The following is a 20,156-nucleotide window of genomic DNA, read 5'->3' as shown; positions in this document are numbered from 1 at the left end:
TAGTGGCCTTTTCATTTAGTGTAATGGTAAAGGGGTTTGGGATATAATAGGGTTGGTCTGTGACTCTCTGGTTCAATTTCTGTGTAATTTAGTACAAGTCTCAATACAACCTAGTTGGGGTTGTCGGGTGCATGAACATTTAACTCTCCAGTCTGTTCTATATAGGATACTTTCTACAAGCTGCTATAACAATCATTATGTAATCTTATTTCAAAGAAGATGCTGATCATTGAGTCTTTTTATCTACATTTTAATGAGACAAATTTTGCAGATCCAAACCGTGCTGGTTTGCACATGAAGTTGAATAAATTCCTGCTAAAGCTTAAGGCCCCACGCATTGTAATCCTGTCACCTGTGCCCGTGACCTAGATTACCTTTTCCATGTTGTGGTATGTAGTCTTCCTGATGGCTGTGCTGTTGTTGAAATCAACAGCTGTTCTCTAAATTCTGAAACTTCTGCGCAGAAGGTGCAAGATATAGATGGATGTTACAAACTTAAAAGCCTGCAGCCGGTGTAGAATGTGTTCGCCTTATAGAGTTTTGCTGATCCTTGCTCATGACCACTATCTTTACTGCCAAGATGCAAGACTTTTGCTCTTAGCAGAGGCTCCAGTCTGAAGTTTGGCATTCAGGATTCGGTAAAGCTAGCTGTATCCGTAATCTTTGCTACATGGACTGTTCAAGTGAGCTATGGAGGTCTTGTATCTTATGTCATGGATGGTGTCGCCTGGCCTAGAGGAAGGAAATATGTTGGACGATGACGGTTGAACCATTGAAGGACTGTTTGGTATCATTTCCGTTTCGGTTTTCACAGATAAGATTACATTACATTTTCCATCTGCATTTCTTCTTCCAAGTTAACATTTGAGATGCTAGAACAAAAGGCATTTATTCATAGGAAGACAGAGCAAACAACCTGCTTGAAACATAGAGGATCGCCTCATTTACCACTCTTTCGACAATATATTTACAAGACGTAACATATATGGCAGAATTACAAATTACAAAGGAAAATACATCTGCCAAGACTGTTAAATAGCTATCATTTTCCTCGTACTGGAGCGCAGGCATTCCCAACAAACTAATCATACTGTTTTCTCTCTTCTTGTATGGATTGGAAAATTCGGGCAGCTGATTCAGTTGCTGATCTAGGGTTGTGAGGTACAACCTTAATCACACGTGCCTGCTGCTGATTTGTTTGTGCATTTGGATAGGATGCTTGAAGTGTTGGTTCCATCGGAAAAAGAGGAAGCGCATTTGCTTTGGGCATCTTAGAGAGACTCCCTGCAGAACTTCCCTGGATCTCACTTTCTTTTAATCCTTGAAAATTCTCAACACAACAGGAGCTCACTCTGCTCATCTTGTTTGACATGTTACATGAACTCTGAAGAGGGATGTTGAAATTAATGTCTCCAACTGCTAACTGATTGTCCTTTGACTGTGGTCCAATGCGAGGGCTAATCTGCTCTACTGCAGAGTCGCATGCTGAAGGGTTCATGACTGGCATGCCGAACGGCTGAAAGAAAGTCTGCCCAAAATGAGGGTTTCCAGGAAAGATACCAATTTCTTCATGGTTAGAAGCTGAAACACTGTATGCTGCATTCAAAAAGTCTCCGCCACCTGGAGCAAGGCTGATTGGACCACAGCTGCCATAAACTGGTGCCATGAATCTAGAAACTGGAGGACATGGTCCTGCATAGGGCTTGTAAACAAGTCCCTCAGAAGGTGACATGACAGGCACTAGCCACTGATTTCCTGGTGGTGGGTAACACCATGGAGATGGTTTGGCGGTGGTAGCCACAGGAGCTGGTGGTGCACTTCCTGAATAATTTGATCGCTGGCTAATAGGTTCTTTACTAGTTTCATCATTTGTGGAAGGAAGGGGAAGCTTCCCAACTACATTCTCTCCTGCAAAGTCAGCGCTCGTATGCTGCTTTTGTGAATGATCTTTTGGTTTATCAACCATGGCACACTTAGGCGGTACCTTGTTGATCTGGGATACCTTCAAGGAAGCTCTTCCCACATAAAAGTTATCTTCAAGCAATAGACGCGGAGATCCAGCAATCAATTTTTGAACCTGTTCCAATTAATGCTAAGAGATTTTCCTCACGGAACAAAATAATTAAGAAACTAGTACATATCTTATGGTAGAGAAACACAACTGGAATTATCAGCTTACCTTTATGAGTCTATGCAACTCAAATACTTGCGTGGCAAAGACTCTTTGTTGACTGAAATATAGTAAAAGAGTTGGGCAAATCACTAAATAATTCAGATATATAAAAAGGGCACGTAAAGCAATGTATATTGGAATTGTCCAAAAGTTAGAAAAATTACACGAGTACTAAATGATGACAGAAAATCAGCTCATACTATAAGGTAGATAATGACAGAATGAAAAATTCTAGCAAGATGAATTGCACTGATGTAACAAGTCCTATTTTCCTTGGAAAATTAATTGGCAGTTCATCTTTCACACAATTATGAACAACCAGAACCTATGGGGCTCAAATTTGAAGACAAAACACACTGCTAAGGTGACTCTGATAGAATTCCAACCTAAAACACAATCATACAGAGATATCCACACCCTAGTTCTGTACAAAGAAACTCAAAACAATCATGGTTTAAAATGCACAAAAGAAAGGAGCATGTCAATAACTATATAATAATGGATTAGAACAGGACAAGAAGTTAAAAGTGCAGAAGTAACAAGCCAACCCAGTTCAACCACACTAGAAGCCTTAGAATATAATTGACCAGTAGATTTCAAGAAGAATAATGCTGAATGACATGAACAATATGTAACAAATTTCATACAAAATGACACAAGCAACAGATCGATGACCCAAAAATTCTTTTCATGTGAAATTCATGAAATCTTAAAATACAGGCATTTAACTGCTGGATATGTTGGAAGCAGAGAGCAGTATAATTTTAATCCCATAACGTGTCATAATCCAGGATGACTCAATTGCTTTCTTGAGAGGATATGAATCCCAAGAAATCTATCCTAACCATTCCATCACATATTTTGTTAGAAGGAAAATGAGACAGGATTTTAAGAGCAATGATTCTAGGAAAGCCAAGAATTGAATTCTATTTTATTTGTATGTTATTTAGAGAATCTAGTAATTCTATTTGTTTATATATATATATAATAGATTGTATTATTTAGGACTTATTTATGGTTTAAGACTTCATTCTATTTCTTATAGTGTTTTAGGATCTCATCGTAAGGGCACCTACTATCATGTTTAATGATAGCTCAATAATTATTGAGAATTGAAACTAATGTTTTCTCCCTTCAGCACAAATCTTTCTCTTATTTCTCTTGATCTATTCCAATACCCTTTTCATCCCTCTTCTCCTCCTTGTTTCCTCTCTCCTATTCCTTCCCTACATGAGAAAATTGAAGTCATTTTCTTATACTGTAATGTTTAAGCAACCAGTTCCAGCATCAGGTGGTATCAGCAACATGGCTTCAAATATGCCTGTCAATCCCTCAATTTTCCCTAGTAATTCAATGTTAGCACTCAATAGAATATAATTGGAGTGCCCGATTTCCCCTTCTCCAATTGCAAACAGAAGGCACAATTTGTATGTTTCATATATTTGGCAAGATACTGAATAATTACAAAAATGCGAGTTAATATCCAAGAACTGACAACCGAGCCAGTATCCTAAGAAGAAAATTAATTTCTACGATATTCAAGAGAGGTCATGTTCTAGTTAACCAAATGCAATCATATATCGAACAATATCTAGGCAGATCACGATTGAGCTGAAACACCAACTTGTTATGGTAATCACCAAGTATTTTTTTGGCAAGGAATGAGGTTTCAAGATCATATGCTAGCCTACTGAGCCCCATTACTAATTGAAAAGAACCAACTCAATTGCACATAAGCTGTGAGTTTTTATGGATAAAACAGAAGTTTCTCTACCATGTGAACATTCACTAAAATATGCCTACTGATGATTGTAAATTCAGCATCCTTATCAGTGGCATCCACACAACCTAACTTTTTCATAGCACATTCAAGGTGTTTGGACTTTTTTTCACCGGAACATGGATTTAGAAAGAATAAGCAACCAACTAGACACGGCAGCATTCCTTCTCATAAATTTGCATCATGAAAGGTCTTTCTACTCATTATCATTATCAAAGAATGCAATTAAGAGAAGCATCTGACAAGATAAGTAGCAAGTCATTAGAAAACTACAGGCAAGGAAGCAGATAAGCACACCCGAACACCAAAAAGGGATAATGATATTTATATTTTCACAAAAATCCAAAAAAAATATTCCTTGATTCAGATGTAATTGAAACTCGTAGGTTCCTTTTTCTCAGAATTGTAAATGCAATCAGTCTGAATCGTAGAAGAAATAACTTTTTTCTGCCATGGATCATAGAAGTAACACTTATGCTTTTCTTTCATTAAACATATCAACAAAATAGTTGGATGTTGAAAAGCTTTTTCATCAGAAATTCTTCCATCATATTAATAAAAATTTACCATGTTAACATACTTACAAAAGGAGTCAGGACCCAAACATGAAAAGGATTTTCAGATGTTCAAAACTCAGAAGGTAACTTCTATGCGTGGAGCCAATTTTTTATCAGAAGAAGAGAAGTATAAATCCACTTCAAAGAGTTGCTAAAACCTAAACTGGCACAGTTCTACATAGTAGTTAAAGAAGGAATGCAGCAGAATACTCCATCATGGCTCAAGAGGAAGTCAATCTTCCATAAAAGTAAGCCTTTAGTCTACTGACATTTTTATCCTGACGGCAGTATACTTTAGATGTCTTTGTGAATATTCATCTAATCGAAAACCAAGGTGTAGCACATGTGATTTCATCTATTTCTACTAGCTGCTTCTACTTCATTGCTCAAAAACACAAGCTTAAGTTTGTATTGCTTATATGTGTGATTTTATATGTGTGATTGAAGCAGAAGGTCACCAATCTAACCCAATTTACCTATTGAAATTTAAAAATAAACAGATGGTGAGGCAATGAACCAGTCATTGGGGAGGGGAGGGGGGGGGGGAGTTTAACAGTACTTAAGTCCACAGCAGGGAGACGAATGGTATCGCCAAAAAAATAGTCTGAAAAAATTCTGTAAACCTTGTGAAAGTATATAGAGTACTCCAAACTCAAAGACCAATGGACACTGTTGGTGGCCTGACAATAAAATTGAACTCCTTTCATTTATTCCTTTAAGTTCCTTGAGCATCATGCTATTCATACTGAACCAACTGCTACAACATTACCATGATGAATTATTCTAGTTGGAGCCATATGCAGACCAACTAATTAGTGCAACTGAAGAGAATAACTACAAAAACACCATTTTAACTCAGATATGGATACAACAAAATACCTTTTGTTCTACAAATTACAACATATTGCTATAGTTTTGATGCTGATTAGCTGCAGCATATGTAAATAAAAACCATTTGACAGGAATACTTACTTGACGATAGCACTTCTTGCTTTCCAGAATTGTTTCTCACCTATTACTCCTACAACATCATCAGGAGTAATCTCCAGAGCAGTTACGGAGTCCACCATGGAAGTTTCTGCAGCATCATCATTCCTTTCAAGATCTCCTGCTTTCAACGACCCAGATTGCTTGTCTTCACGGTAATTGCTTCTTTTCTCAAGCCCACAACGATTTTTGTTATCATCTTGAAGCAATGCCCTTGAATATAATTCACTTCTCACCTTGGAGGGATTTTCCTTGCCTGTGACAACTCTGTATTCCACCAAAATATTATCCCCGATGACAGTCTTGTCAGGCATTGTGGCAAGCTCTTGATTCAACTGTTCATTTGTACCAGGTAAGCATTTGAGGACATTCACTGAATTCTTTCTATACTCTTGATTTGAAGATGAATATGTTCGCTTTAATGATTTGGTACTTCTAATTTTTCCTGATGGGCTTGATACTGAAGGTTTATCTTTAATTGATGTGACTGTAGCAAATTTTTCCATGGAATTCTGACAAGCCTCGAATACTTTTCCATTGTCTTCTATTTGTATTCTCATATGGTCTATTTCCTTTACATTTATGGTGCCAGTTTTTTTCTTCTGGGTTTCAGTAGTATTTTGAAATTGCACAGAGAAGCTCAAGTTCAAACAATGCTGATTTTCTTGATCTTTACTGCGCTGACTGTTGTTACAAGAAAGATTTGATCCTGACTGGGCAGAGCTATGAAATCTAGAGTCATTTTCATCTCCAAGCTTCTTCCATGAAAAGTTCTTAATGTCGGAGACCTTATGTGATTGAAATGAATTGCAAGTAGCACTGAATGACAATGGCCGTGAGGTATTCAAGTTTTGATCATTTGTAACTTCCACAAATTTTTCTTCTTGACTTGTCATCAGAGCGCTTGACTTAACTCCTCCAGAGGAATAATAAAAAAGCTTCTCAGTCAAATGCAAAGGTGTTGGGGAGTTACTAACTGGAGTAAAAACACTCCTTTCATGGCCAGTCCCCTACAAAGATAACTCATTTGTAATCCAACAACACAAGTCGCAGAGAAGTACGGAAATTCATGATACACAACCATATACCCATTGCAATGATAACAAAATCAACCCAAAGAATTATAAAAAAAATAAAAAAAAAAGTAAATGGACAAGAATACATTTTGAAAACAGATATAAATATCCCAGAGCCAAAATTATGAAAAGGCAGAAATAATCAATAGAAAAAAATTTCAGGCCCTTTTTCTTCCCGAAGCAGCTTCCTTTATTCTATACGCCAAATTAAAAAGTTCACAAAAGTAGATGAACTAAACAATCAAAACGGTATCCTAAGATCACATTTAAGTCTACAAAACAGGTTCCTCGGCGTGGGGGCAACAGATAGCTGCACTACCACATGAACCAACCCCATGCTCTGTGGCGAAAGCAGCATGTAATTCATATTAATCAGAATCTAAAAGATGTTAATTGCGTAGATGCTTACCAAAGACATGAAGCAAGGGTGTATCATTGTCAAACTTACTGACCAAAATAAGATAAATTCAGACTGGGAAAGAGAAAGAAAAGTTATCAAACTCACATGGCTTGAGGAGATTGAAGGGGCCAAGCTGCTGCCGATGTTAGGTAGAACAGGCAGCATGGACCCTGACCCAGAGCTAAACCTTTGAGAAGGAATACAGAGCTGTTCATACAGGGCCATCTTATTCCTTGGAGGTGCCCTCGGCCCTCCTTTCTCTGCATCATTCACATGAAGTCTTGGAAACATAGGACTCGTCATCTTTTCCTCATCCTTTGCCCCTCTCATTTTCCACTTTTTTTTGCTCTACACGAATATACTTATTCTTTCAGCAAATTCACAGCAATATCCAAACACCATCCTTTTTAAGCAAGATTCACTATAAAAAAAATAAAATATATGCCTATCTAGATAGCAAATTAAATTCCTTGATCAAGAAAACAGTGGGTCACCCAGAATCAAATATTTTTCTTTTTTTATTAAAAAAATGCTTTTTGAATTTACTCTATTGTACAAGTACCCAAATATCAACGTAGTTCCAGAAAGCAAGCTTGGAGGATAAATCAAACCATGAATAAAAAACGAGAGAGCAGGCTAAGCCATATGGCAAAAGGCGGCTACTCTTTGAAGAATTTGCAATTTTTTTCGAGTTACCCTCAAGAAAAGCAAATCTCCAGATTGAAAACCAAAAACAAACAACAGGAGAACATGAAAAGAATATTGTCGAAAACACAAATTTTACAAGTACCCAAAAGCAGCTGGCCTCAAAAAAATCAAAACTTTCTAGAGTGCAAATGGACAGCCCAGAAGATATTTAGCTCAACTTTAAACCAAACGGGGAGCAGAAAATCAGGTGGCCACAAGAAAAAAACACGACACGATACTGACAACAGCATAGAATAATGGAGAACTCATAGTTAAAAACAAAAGGGTAATGGTCAGTTCCTACTAGCTGGGTAAAGGGAGGAAAAAAAGGGAGAAAGAATCAAGGGATGATTTTATGTTGTGGGAAAAGATAGATTTGGCTAGAGAAGAGGGCTGCCTTGAAATTCCACAATACAGGATCCCTTCTCTTCTCTCCTCGCCCCATAAAGCAAGGCTCAACCTTTAAAGAAAAGAAGTTGTGGACTCGGTGGGTCCCAAGTGGATAGAACTCAATCCTTTACTTGAATCCTCTCTTGTCCAGCTTTTTCCGGTACCTGCAAGTTGGATCCTGCCACTTCAGATAGACCCCACAATGCCACTTGGACCATTATTGTTCTCGACATGAATATTTGATTGGGCCAACGTTGATATTACACAGTGTTTTTTTCGAATTCATCCCTCGAAAGATTATATATATATTTATTTAATGACAGTATCATACATAGAATTGAAGGCTTCTTGGAAGTGGTCAAGAAGAAGTTGAAAAATACAAGTACCAAACTGTACGGTTTCCTTCGTACAAAGTAGACAAGAAAAGTGCCTGAAAATAAGAAGGATGAATAGGGAAGACTAGTTCGCTACGACACGTGCGTAATTGGCGACCTTAACTGAGTTTTAAAACCACATGTTCTTTCTTTTTGCCCTCAAGATTTGGACAATCCTTTTTACTAAAAACCCGTTGCGAATCAATCCCCCTTCAGTGATACAGAGAGAGAGGGGGGGATTGTGTTTTTTTCTTGGTCGTGTATGGCTCATTTCCAACCATGGACATGGAGCTTTCCTCTTATGTGGCCAAAGAGTTAGGGTTACCTTTTGGTTTTGGCTTTGGTATGCAAGATGGTTATTTGGTCATGTGAATATTATATTATCTTAAAAATTAATATAAAATTAGTATTGAAACTTTATTTAATAAATTAAATTTTTAAATTAAAATGATTCTTTTGATATGTATTACAAATAATTTTTTTATTATATATTTTAATTTTTTTCACTTTTATCATCGGGTAGCGTAATTACTTATATAGCGCACGGACTATTAATCTATTTTTATTTTTATTTTTTTTTGTTTATTTTTTTTTGTTATTTTCTCTTATCATTATCAACCTATATTTGTTGAATTACTCTAATTCTATAATTTACTAGCCTTTTTTTTATTACTCTTAAAATCACAATTTAAAGACCATTTTTTATTATGTCTTTTATGGCATTTCTTGTTTATGAAGTTAAGTTATAACTTCATGTTATGTTTTTCAAGCTATATACTCGAGTAAAGTTTGACTTGAATTTTTTTTATAGCCTACAAAGAGTTATATATTGTCCCATAAATATATTTTTTATGGTTGTTATTGGCTTTAATAGCCTTGGTCTACTGAGGTTATTTTTTAAAATATTGATCGAAACATCAATATTATATTTATATATAGTTATCAAATTTATGAAGCAAAATCTTTATAAATTTGAGGGGACATGTTGAGAAAATAAATCAAGATAATATACTTTCGATTGAAATCCAATCAATTTAATCACTAGTTATGAAGAAAAACAAGCACTACATCAAATGATAAAATCAAGGATTTTAAATAATTAAATATTGCAATTTATTTTTATAATTGTTTAGTTGTATTCCTATATATACTTGGTAATTGGTTGATTGTGATGACATATCATTTAAATAAAGTTTCTCACAATAAAGTTTTTTTTTAACATGTATCAAAGTTTTATTGACTAAGTGGTCACAAGTTTGAATCTCGTCACTCTCATTTTATTTAATAAAATTAAGCATAAGGTGATATGAGTTTATGCAAGTTTCAAACTCAAATAACTTTAATTTAAGAGGATGTGTTAAAGAATAATATAAATCAAATATTAAGCCCTCATCTAAGAGCTTAAGTGTTTGGTATCATGGTGCAATGTGTTTTTTAAAAGTGTTTTTCGCTTAAAAATATATCAAAATAAGTTTTTTAAGTTTTTTATTTTTAAAATTAGCACATCAAAAATATCAAAAAATATTTAAAAAAAAGCATCAATTTGTGACATGAAAAAAGCATCAATTTAATGCTTTTTTCATGTCACATGCACCTTTAAAATACAAATAGAAACGCAATGCCAAATAACCTAGCTTTTGGGTTGAATTGGTTATTTGACATTCTATCAAAATCTTGATAACCAAACATTTATGAGTTTGAATCTCACCATTTCCATTCTAATTAATAAAATTAAATACAAAGTAGTGCAGATCAGTGCAAATTTTAAGTCCAAAAACTTTTTACTTGAGAAAATATGTTACAAAATAATATAAAACTATTCTTGAAACATCATTTAATAACTTATATTTTTAAATTAAAATAAGTATTTGATATAATAAGTACTCGTGGAGTGTAACATGTTATTGCTAGTAAAAATTTTAAAATAATATTTTTTTTTATTTTGGTAACCGCATTGCTAGAATTACCAAAGTGGAATTGTCATTGGTTTGTACTCTTTTATTGTGCAAAATTAAATTAAACAAGAAAATGGAAAATGATTAGGTTGGGCATGGTCAAAATAGTAAACCACTCCTATTTTGTGCTTGCCTCAATCGTTTTTGGGTTAGGTTTTGTGGCTACCATCTCTCTTTTTTTCATAGAAAGGTTTATTAACTTTTGAGATCTACAACAAGATAACTCTCTTTTATGACATAATAATTAAATAAATTATAATCATGGCTAAAATATGTCTGTATTGTGGTGAGCGATGTTTGAATATAAAAGAATTACTTGAATCTAGTTGGATTAAAATTTGAATAATTTTTAAACTATACAAATTATTTTTTTAACAAATTTTAAAAATAATTATTTAACCCAACATAACTTGAGTCAATTATAACTTAGTCCTTGTAGTTTATCAAAAGAAATTAATTACTTGATAATATTAAAAATAATTTAATAATCTTTTGATCAATATTGATCTTGCTTAATTTAGTAGTATTTTGTTTCAAAAATTAATTTTTTTTCTCCTCAAACTTTCCATCTTATTTACTTACTTTTTTAGCTTTTCTATTTTTTAAAATTAAAAATTAAACTAAATTGGACAAGAACATAATTTAGATAAAACGAGATGGCATGTCCATGTGCTATTGCGGGCTTATAAAATAAATGTACTTGATAGTGTTATAATTGTGAACCAGCGCTAGATAAGTAATAGAAACTAAAGGTATGATGGAGTCAATATTTCATGACGGAAAAAAAAGTTGTGTTGGTGATCAAAAACTTAAAAACTGAATAAAATGATTTGTAGCAATCCACAGTATTTTATGAGGAAAGGTAGAATGATTTCACCACATAATTTAGCTTTTCTGTTAATAAAAAGCAAAAAATATTACAAAGCTAAATTCTCTACCAACTTAATATTAAAAAAATCGACAAAGATAATTTTGGAAGGAAAAAAAACCCATGAGAAAAAATGTTGTACCAATCGACAATGTTTTGTGAGGAAAACTACAATATTTTTCCTAATACAATCGACAAATACAATTTTAGAAAGAATCATAAAAAAACCATTTAGAGAAATACTATAACAATCTACAGTGTTTTGTGAGGAAAACAACAACGCTTTCCCCATATGATTTAGTTTTATTGTAATTATAATTTTTAACCAACTCAATATTAAAAAAAATCAACAAAAATAATTTTTAAAAAATCATAAAACAAATCATGTAGGAAAACACTGCAACAATTCATAGAAGAAAAAAATTACAAAGTTAAATTCTCAATTAGCTTAATATTAAAAAAATAAAATCAACAGAGATAATTTTTGAAAAAAAAAACAAAAAATAGGGTAAAAAAACCATACTGGAAACACTGTAGCAATTCATGATGTTTTGTGATGAAAGCTACAGTGCTTCCCCACATGATTTAGCCTTATTTGTAAATGACTTATAATTGTAATTCTCAACTAGCTCAATATTAAAAAAAAATTGACAAAGAAAATTTTGAAAAAAATCATAAGAATCATGATTAGGCTATGTAAAGAGATATTGTAGCAATCCACAATGTTTTGTGAAGAAAGCTATAGTGCTTTCCCTACATGATTAGGCTTTATTACAAAGTTAAATTCTAACCAGCTCAATATTAAAAAAATAACATCGATAAAGATAATTTTGGAAAAAAATATTAATAAAAAAGAAAACACAAAAGAAACTGGAAAAAAACCATGTGAGGAAAAATTGTATCAATTCATAGTGTTTTGTGAGGAAAGTTACAGTGTTTTCCCCACATGATTTAGTCTTACTTGTATTTACTTGTAATTATAATTCTTAACCAGCTTAATATTAAAAAAAATAAAATTAACAAAGATAATTTTAGAAAAAAAATACATAAAAAAAACTATGTAGGAAAAAACACTATAGCAATCCACAGTAATTTGTGAGGAAAGCTACAGTGCTTTCCTCACATATTTTAATTGTAATTTTTAACCATTTTAATATTAAAAAATAAAATAAAAAAAGATAATTTTGGAGAAAATCATAAAAAAAACATATGTGGAGAAACACTGTAGTAATCAACAATGTTTTAAAGAAAAAAATTACAAAACTAAATTCTCAATCAGCTTAATATTAAAAAAATAAAATCGACAAATATAATTTTGAAAAATAAAAAAAATAAAATAGAAAATTTATGTGAGAAAACACCGTAGCAATCCACAATATTTTAAAGAAAAAAAATTACAAAGCGAAATTTTTAACCAGCTCAATATTAAAAAAGTAAAATTGATAAAGATAATTTTGAAAAAAAAAAGTGCAAAAAAAAATAAGGAACGCACTGTGGATTATTGTTATAATCCACAGTGCATTGGGTGTGGATGAACAGTGAATTCCCCCACATCCTTTAGATTATTACTTAATGATTAATTTATAAATAAATGTAAGAATATAAGGATTAAATAACAATTTCTAAAACCACAAGGACTAATTAATTATTTTTTCTAAACTACAAGGACTAAACTATAGTTAACTTAAACGACTTTTTTAACTACATTTAATTGAATGTTCACCTCTAATTGGATTCTTGTCATCTCGTTGGATAATTGATTTTTTTTATGTGTTTATTTTTTAAGGAAAACACAACTAGTTAGATTCATCAAACTAATAATAATATAATATTACAAAATCTTTCTTAGAATTATAAATTTATAATGAGAATAATGTAAACATCGAAAAGATATCACTCAATTTCCTCATTTCAAATATTTTAACTTGTATATATAGAATTATAAAAACAATACATTTCATTAAAAATTAGTGTAAAAAAATTAACCTTTAACTAATTCAAACCTCATCTACTAAAAATATGTTTGAGTTTTTATCACAAAACTTTCTTGTTACTATTTCCTTCTGGATTAAATTTTAGAAGTTTAGATATTTAATTTGTATAATATTTTTACAAAATGTCATCTAAAAATTTAAGTAATATAAATGGAGACAGTCAATATACTTCATTTTAATTTATTTTTTATTTTCATGTTATGCTTATGCTAATTATATGAGTTTGATTCTTTATACACGCATTTTAAATTATTTTTATTATGAATTGGTTTATAATTGATAATTTGAAGTTTTAGATTAATTAACTACTTTGTAAGAATAATATTTAATTGACCTTACTGAAAAAAAATTAGCTATAACCACTGGTGGTAGCTACATAGAACTAGATAATAGATCCTATATATATATATATATATATATATATATATATATATATATATATATATATATATAGTGTACCTTGATGAACTTTAGAGATTTATTTTTAAAAAAAATTGAGAAATTTTATCTCGATTATAGTGGTGTCATAAGTATAAGTTATTTTTTATTTCCTTTAAGTTGATCTTGTCATGGTTAATAACAAATCAATATTTGATTACATGTATAATTCTTATTATTCTTGATTTATATTTTAGTTTAGATAAACATATAATTTTATATAATCCAATTAATCTAGTAAAAGAGATCAAAATAAAAACTTAATACATATACTGAGCATATATTGAATACAAATAACATTATACTTTAAACAAAAAAGATCATATCATACATATTATGACATGCAAAACCAATATGATAAATAATGTAAAACAGTGTAAGTGTGAGATATGTACTTATTAAAGATCGTAAAACTAAAGTCAAATAATAGTTTATTGTTTTCAATGAGCAATCCATTATTCTTAAGGTTTTATTGCTCATTTTTTGGTGTAAATAGAATGAACAAAGTTAGTCTCCTAGGATTTCAACAATTATATTTTTAAAAGATGCACTTTCTTTAAAATCTATGAACCAAATGAAGAAGAAGAAACTTAAAAACTCATTATGAGGGACTGTAACTTAAACTCTAGAATGAAGGGAAAGAGAGGCAAAAGAAATTGGAAAAATATCAAAGAAGAAGGTAAGATAGCAACGGTAAAGTGTTTAGAACATCTTCCCTTTAACTCCAATTTTATACTAATTTTTAGAACCAAGACTGAGGCAGAATTAATTTCGGTAATTATTAGAATTAACTTTCATTGTTTTGCTTTAATTACCTGCCATGAAAAAGAATAAAACCCTGATGATTTTTTATCTTAAAAATAAGACATTTTCCTTTGAAACTTGTTCCAAAAAAAAAGAAGTTTGTTCAGAATGAAGACGTTTATTCAGACTCTTTATTCATTGGTTAGATATATAAATGGACTTGAAAACAAAAACAATTCTTAATGAGTCCAAATCCAAAATAGGTTGGCAAAAAACAAACTCATACCTAGGACACAAGACTTGAAGTTTGGAGTATGATCCCAAGATTCAAGACCCTTGGCTCGGGGCTCGAGACCCGTGGCTTGTAGCCCGAGTCAAGTGAATAGGTGTGAGTTAAACCTAAACTATTTTTCTTTGGCTCATTTATAACCCTTCAAATTTCCACTATATAAACTACAAAACAATCTTGTGTTTTTTCCATGTGAAAGAGGATTTTGGGTTTCACAAAATATGCAAACCAAAGGTTTTTTGAAATCAATTTCTTATTCACTTATTTTCATCATGTTAATGTTCCATGTTAAATAACTCTCAACAAAGTTTTAACCTTAAAAATGAGTGGAACTCACTTTAGATTAGACTTTAAATGTGCTCATTAATCATATTTTTATAACAAATTTTCTAACAATCCCTCACATGAATAAAAATTGTCTGAGTATATTGAAAAGACTCGAAAATTTATAAAGAGATAATGATTTGGTGGATCATTACATCAAGATAGATAGCTTTTGGCTTTAAACTTTTCTTAGTTAAGTACTGTCGGATTTACTTGACTACATAGTGAGTACGATAACTTGAACTATTCAACCTTTTATGTAAATCAAGATAATAACACTCATATAGTTCTTTATCAAGAGATTTTATTTGGTTCTCATGGTTATGTCCATCTTGTCTCTAAACAACTCCCAAATTAATGAGTGCCTAATAAAATGCTATTTTTTTTTTAAATTCTCAAAAAACAGTTATATTTTTCACTCATATAGGTGATCTTTCATTAGAAGTATTATGTTTTATTCTAGTTGGTAATTCAAGATATGAAAATCACTAAAAGAATAACTAACTTTTTATCACATTGTAGCTAGCACTTGTTTTCATCATAAGAATAAGTAAGAAATAAAAATTTTCAAGTGCTACTAGGAATGTTATTTTACTTAGTTTTCTTTTTGGAACCTAGATCTTGGGATATCTAGTCAACTAGATAAAGTTATCATCATTACACTAATTCTTCTTCAAAGGATTTAAATTCATTCTCCTCGATGAATCATGCACAAGCTCTCTCGATATATCTTAGGTAAGCAAACCAACAATTTTTTTCTTTGACTTTACATAATCAATGGAAATAATCCTATTTGAGAGCAAATTTTAAAAATATTATATTTACAACATATATTTCTAAACTTACCTTTATATATACTACTTTATGTCATTTTTATTATTGACTGATTATCGCAATGAATATGAAGAACTTGCATTGGTTTTAGTAATACATTATAAGAAGGGATATAAGTTATATAGGGTTAGATAATTTTCTTATGGTTATTTGTATGTTGAGGAGAGGTTGGCGTGTCAAAAGCTATCACTCCCAAGTTAGGTTGTGTTTGTTGTTATGTTTGATATGCTAAGAAATACCCTCCTATATCAGACATATTTGTCTCAAACACCCCTACTGGAGTGTTGGTGGTTGTGAAGCTCCTTGGAATATGTCATCCAAGTGTATATGCCTATGCATTATCAAGTCTATTCTAACATAGCCTATTCTATATCTTATTCGACTAATCAGATATGGTCTGTATAGTTTGATTAACCACTATAATTTTATTATTGTGTTTTATATCTTCATCTAAAAAACCCTTATATTATTGTTAAAGAGATTTATAGGTTGGTAATAAGATGCTCTTTCAATAACACTTGTGGCTAGCTTATTGGAATTTGTTATAACTGGTTCTGACCATTGTATAATGGCATTAGATTCATAAAAAGGATACTTATATTAGTGTTAAAAAGACTTATAAGTTGATAATAAGATGCTCATTTAAGAGCAACCATGGCTAGTTGGTTGGAATTCTTTGTAGCTAGTTATGACCATAGTATGACATCATTATATCAAGTACTTGTAGTGATTGTTTGTCCAATGCAACAACAATGAGTTTACTTATTTTTTTTAGGTATAATTATTTGCTTTTAAAATAGATATTGAACCATGACCTATCAAACATAACAATATGTTGATCATTCAAATATTTTCTTAATCAATATGCTACTAGGTAATAATTTTTACTTTTTAAGGAGAAGAAACTATATAATATGAAAATTAATTTTGAGAGGAAGCAAGTAGCAATTTCATAAAATTAGGTGAAATATAGGGATCTAAGACTTCAAACCCTAAAAAATTTATCTACTCCAAGTTATATCACACAATACTAATACTAGTAAAAAAAATAATTAAAATTGTATATATAGGGCTAGTCATTGTTCACAATGACTATATGGCCATTTATATAATGGTATAGAGAATGAATACTATATAAACATGTAAATTCTAATTATATACTGATATTAGTATCATGTAAGGAGACTTTAAGAAATCATAATATATACTAAATTATTTCTTTATTGATACCAAGTGAATCATAAGTTAATCTTGTAACTTCCTATTAATTATTTTGTTAAGGACACTCGCTCTAAGTATAATTAGACTTTTTGCTTCTCCGAGCATTTTCAAACTCCTATGATTGATTGTTTTCCCTTAATTCATCATAACTCTTGGTTCCCTTATTGACCACTTCAAAACTCCTAATTGATCATAACTCTTCTAATGTGGTTAATTCCACTATATTGATCAATTTCAACTCTCTTTCCATGCTTGTTATAAACAATCATTGTTCTTATATGTTTGGTACATGGATATTTATTATTTATATAAACACTAAAGCATAAATTTTTATTGGATTGTTTTTTATCTATTTTTTTAATAGATATCTTGTAAAGTTGTTCAAAATGAATTGAAGGAAAGAAGTGTTTCTCCCCATTTTAATGGTTATCAAACTAAAAGGTTTCTTGCTATTCATTCTTCTAAACCACATATATGGTTACTCTCTCTTCCCGCCCCCCTGGGTGTTTCTCATTTGCTAGTATTAATGCAATGGTAGATCAGAAGCAGACAGGGATGTGTTTGCTAAACATGAAAATCACTTCAAGAAATGGAAGGTAGCTCTTAAAAAGCGGTAGAGCAACAGGGAGGAGTGATTTTACAAGACAAGTAATGTCCTACATCTTTGATGGTATTTTGAATAAATTGAGACTCGTACCTACAGATCATGAAAAAACACCAATAAAGCCTTACAAGCATGTTATGGAAAACAACAATGAAGACACCAATAAAGCCTTACAAGCATGTTATGGAAAACAACAATGAAGCAAGTAGCAACCCTGTCATTATGGATAATGCAATGGTAGCAAGTCTATGGGCTAACAAAAAGTTCTTCAACCATTAACCCATTGAGTCTCAAATATATTCTCAATTAGGTTTTCAATTCGTTCAAATTTTCAAAATTAAACCCTATATCCCTGCATCTGAATCTATATTACTATCTGATAACCTAAGATAGTCTTGGCAAATAATGGTTCACAGTGCTACCGATTTAACATAATCTAACACAATTTCAACTCATTCCATTGTCAGCCAAGTTAGCAAAATTAGGCTAGAAAGTGTTTTGTGAAGCCTCTTGTAATTTACTATTGCTTATTCACATTTCTCTCATTGCATCGACGCTTCAATCACCATAGATGCTCCCTTAAGGTGAAAAGGCAACTAGAAACTAGTGAAATCTATGTTTTTTTTTTCTCACGTGGGCGAGCATGGTCAAGGGTTAGGGAATCGTCATCTAGTTGTTTAGTTTAGAATTAATAGAAGACCTGAATATACTGGTCTTATCATAAATTCTAGAGTAAGGAACTGGTTGTGACTAGAGAAAGCATTAGCACTCCTAGTGCACTTTACCTGAAGTAACTTGCATTGTGTGGTCTTCATATGATTTAAAAGTTTTGATGGGTTTTAACTGATGATCGTCTATAGCTCAGGATAAAAATTTATTCTTATGAATAAATCTGATATTTCAAAATTATTATGGGATCGTATGCCCATATAAATTCTTATGGAAAATGGTCTATGTAGGTGCTCTGACAGGATTAACCTATCCTAGAAGGTGACATGGTTTTCCAACATTCGTATATTATGATGAAAAATACTTTAAATTAAAATTGAAGAATATCTAAAAATAATTTTGAAAATTTTCTTGTCAACTCCTGGTATTTAAATACCTACCTGTAGGTCTATCATTTTATACTAGGGTGTTGAACATTAATTTTCATGAATTAAAATTTTTAAGATTATTGAAATATTGACCAAATCCTTAAGAAATTTTACAAACTTGTTGTAAATTCTAAAAATAAAAATGCAAAAGAAAATCAACACAGGTATTTTCCAAAAGAATACTAATTTTTTTATAAGAATTAGGCCATATACAATAGAAAAATAATCATTTTTTATTACTATTTTTTATTTTTTTTGTAAGACCATGTTTGGCAAAAACTATTTTTTCTTCTTTAGAAAATTGCCAAAACAAGTCTAAAGATGTGCTTTCCAAACACCTCCTTAGATCAAAAATCCTTTTATAAAAAAAATCAACAAACCAAATAGAGCCTTAAATATTTGACCCGACTAGGTTGACCCAAAAATAAACAAAGAACAAAGCCAAAAACATATTAAACATAAAAAACAATAAAAACTCAATTTCTTAACAAAATGGATCAAACACAATGAAAATAAAAAGCACAAAAAACATTCAAACCCGAACTCAGCAATGTGAAACCCAATCCATACCAGATTTCAAACAAACAAAGGCATGATTTTATTCGTAAGCATATATAGATCAAGAATGAAGAATCAAAACCCATCAATTATCACTAAAGGAGTCAAGATTTGATCAAAACGAATTTCGATTCAAAACCAAAATCTTGGGATTAAAACTCTTAAAAACTTGTTAATGATGCAAATAAATCTTAGATTATTAACTAATCGAGTTGCCCGAATGGTTTACTATAAAGAAATAAACCAAAACTAATTCAAATCAAGGAGAAACACCAACTTGATCGTCAACCTAATAGCTTATTACCGTTGCAAGCAGAGCTAGGCCAGAGGGGTTGGTAGCTATGCATGAGTGAGGGGAAGAAGATGGAAAATAATAGGGGTTAGGGTTTTCTAATTTTTGTCTTTTTATTTATTTATTTTATTTTATTATATATACAAGACTATCTTTTAAAAAGAATAGGTTTTTTAATCATTATTTCAAATATAATAACAATCTTGTAAATAAATACATTTTTTTTATTTTTTTTCTAGCACTAACTTCTAAGATTATAGAATGTTATCTATCTTCAAATTTAAAATTACAAAGTAAAAAAATAATTAAACCATAAAATACTCAAAGTAATTTACCCGCGGAAACATCATCTTTTTATTTTTCATCTAAAAAGTTCCATGATATCAGAAAAGCACATCCATAACATTTAGCACTTTTTTTTTACATTAAAAATTAACTCGGAATGCCAACTTAAACATAACACGGGTACACTAGCTATATTACAACATGCTACGAGAAGTATGCTCGGGAAATA

At 31.2% G+C, this 20,156-nt stretch overlaps 1 protein-coding gene across 1 annotated transcript; it reads right to left on the bottom strand.

Annotated features, from left to right (window-relative positions):
• Window positions 1-870: 870 nt before the first annotated feature.
• On the bottom strand, window positions 871-8,140 carry LOC133701706 (protein HEADING DATE 3B-like). The gene is made up of 4 exons (XM_062125738.1): window positions 7,079-8,140; window positions 5,483-6,507; window positions 2,180-2,231; window positions 871-2,077 (listed from the first exon to the last, which is right to left on the bottom strand). Exons 1-4 carry the CDS (start codon window positions 7,301-7,303, stop codon window positions 1,082-1,084), a joined length of 2,298 nt encoding a protein of 765 aa, XP_061981722.1. The 5' UTR covers window positions 7,304-8,140; the 3' UTR covers window positions 871-1,081.
• Between the last annotated feature and the right edge of the window lie 12,016 nt (window positions 8,141-20,156).

This window comes from Populus nigra, chromosome 8, assembly GCF_951802175.1.
Source record: "Populus nigra chromosome 8, ddPopNigr1.1, whole genome shotgun sequence".
Classification (NCBI taxonomy): domain Eukaryota; kingdom Viridiplantae; phylum Streptophyta; class Magnoliopsida; order Malpighiales; family Salicaceae; genus Populus; species Populus nigra.
This window is presented reverse-complemented; position numbering and strand designations above follow the sequence as displayed.

What these genes read in the sequence shown, in the direction of transcription:
- LOC133701706 (XM_062125738.1), bottom strand. Translation starts at nt 7,303, where the DNA reads ATGAGAGGGGCAAAGGATGAGGAAAAGATGACGAGTCCTATGTTTCCA. An exon ending in GCAAGAAGTGCTATCGTCAA is followed by an intron (nt 2,232 to 5,482) that starts GTAAGTATTCCT and finishes ACTATATTTCAG; the next exon opens with TCAACAAAGAGTCTTTGCCA. An exon ending in AGTTGCATAGACTCATAAAG is followed by an intron (nt 2,078 to 2,179) that starts GTAAGCTGATAA and finishes TAATTGGAACAG; the next exon opens with GTTCAAAAATTGATTGCTGG.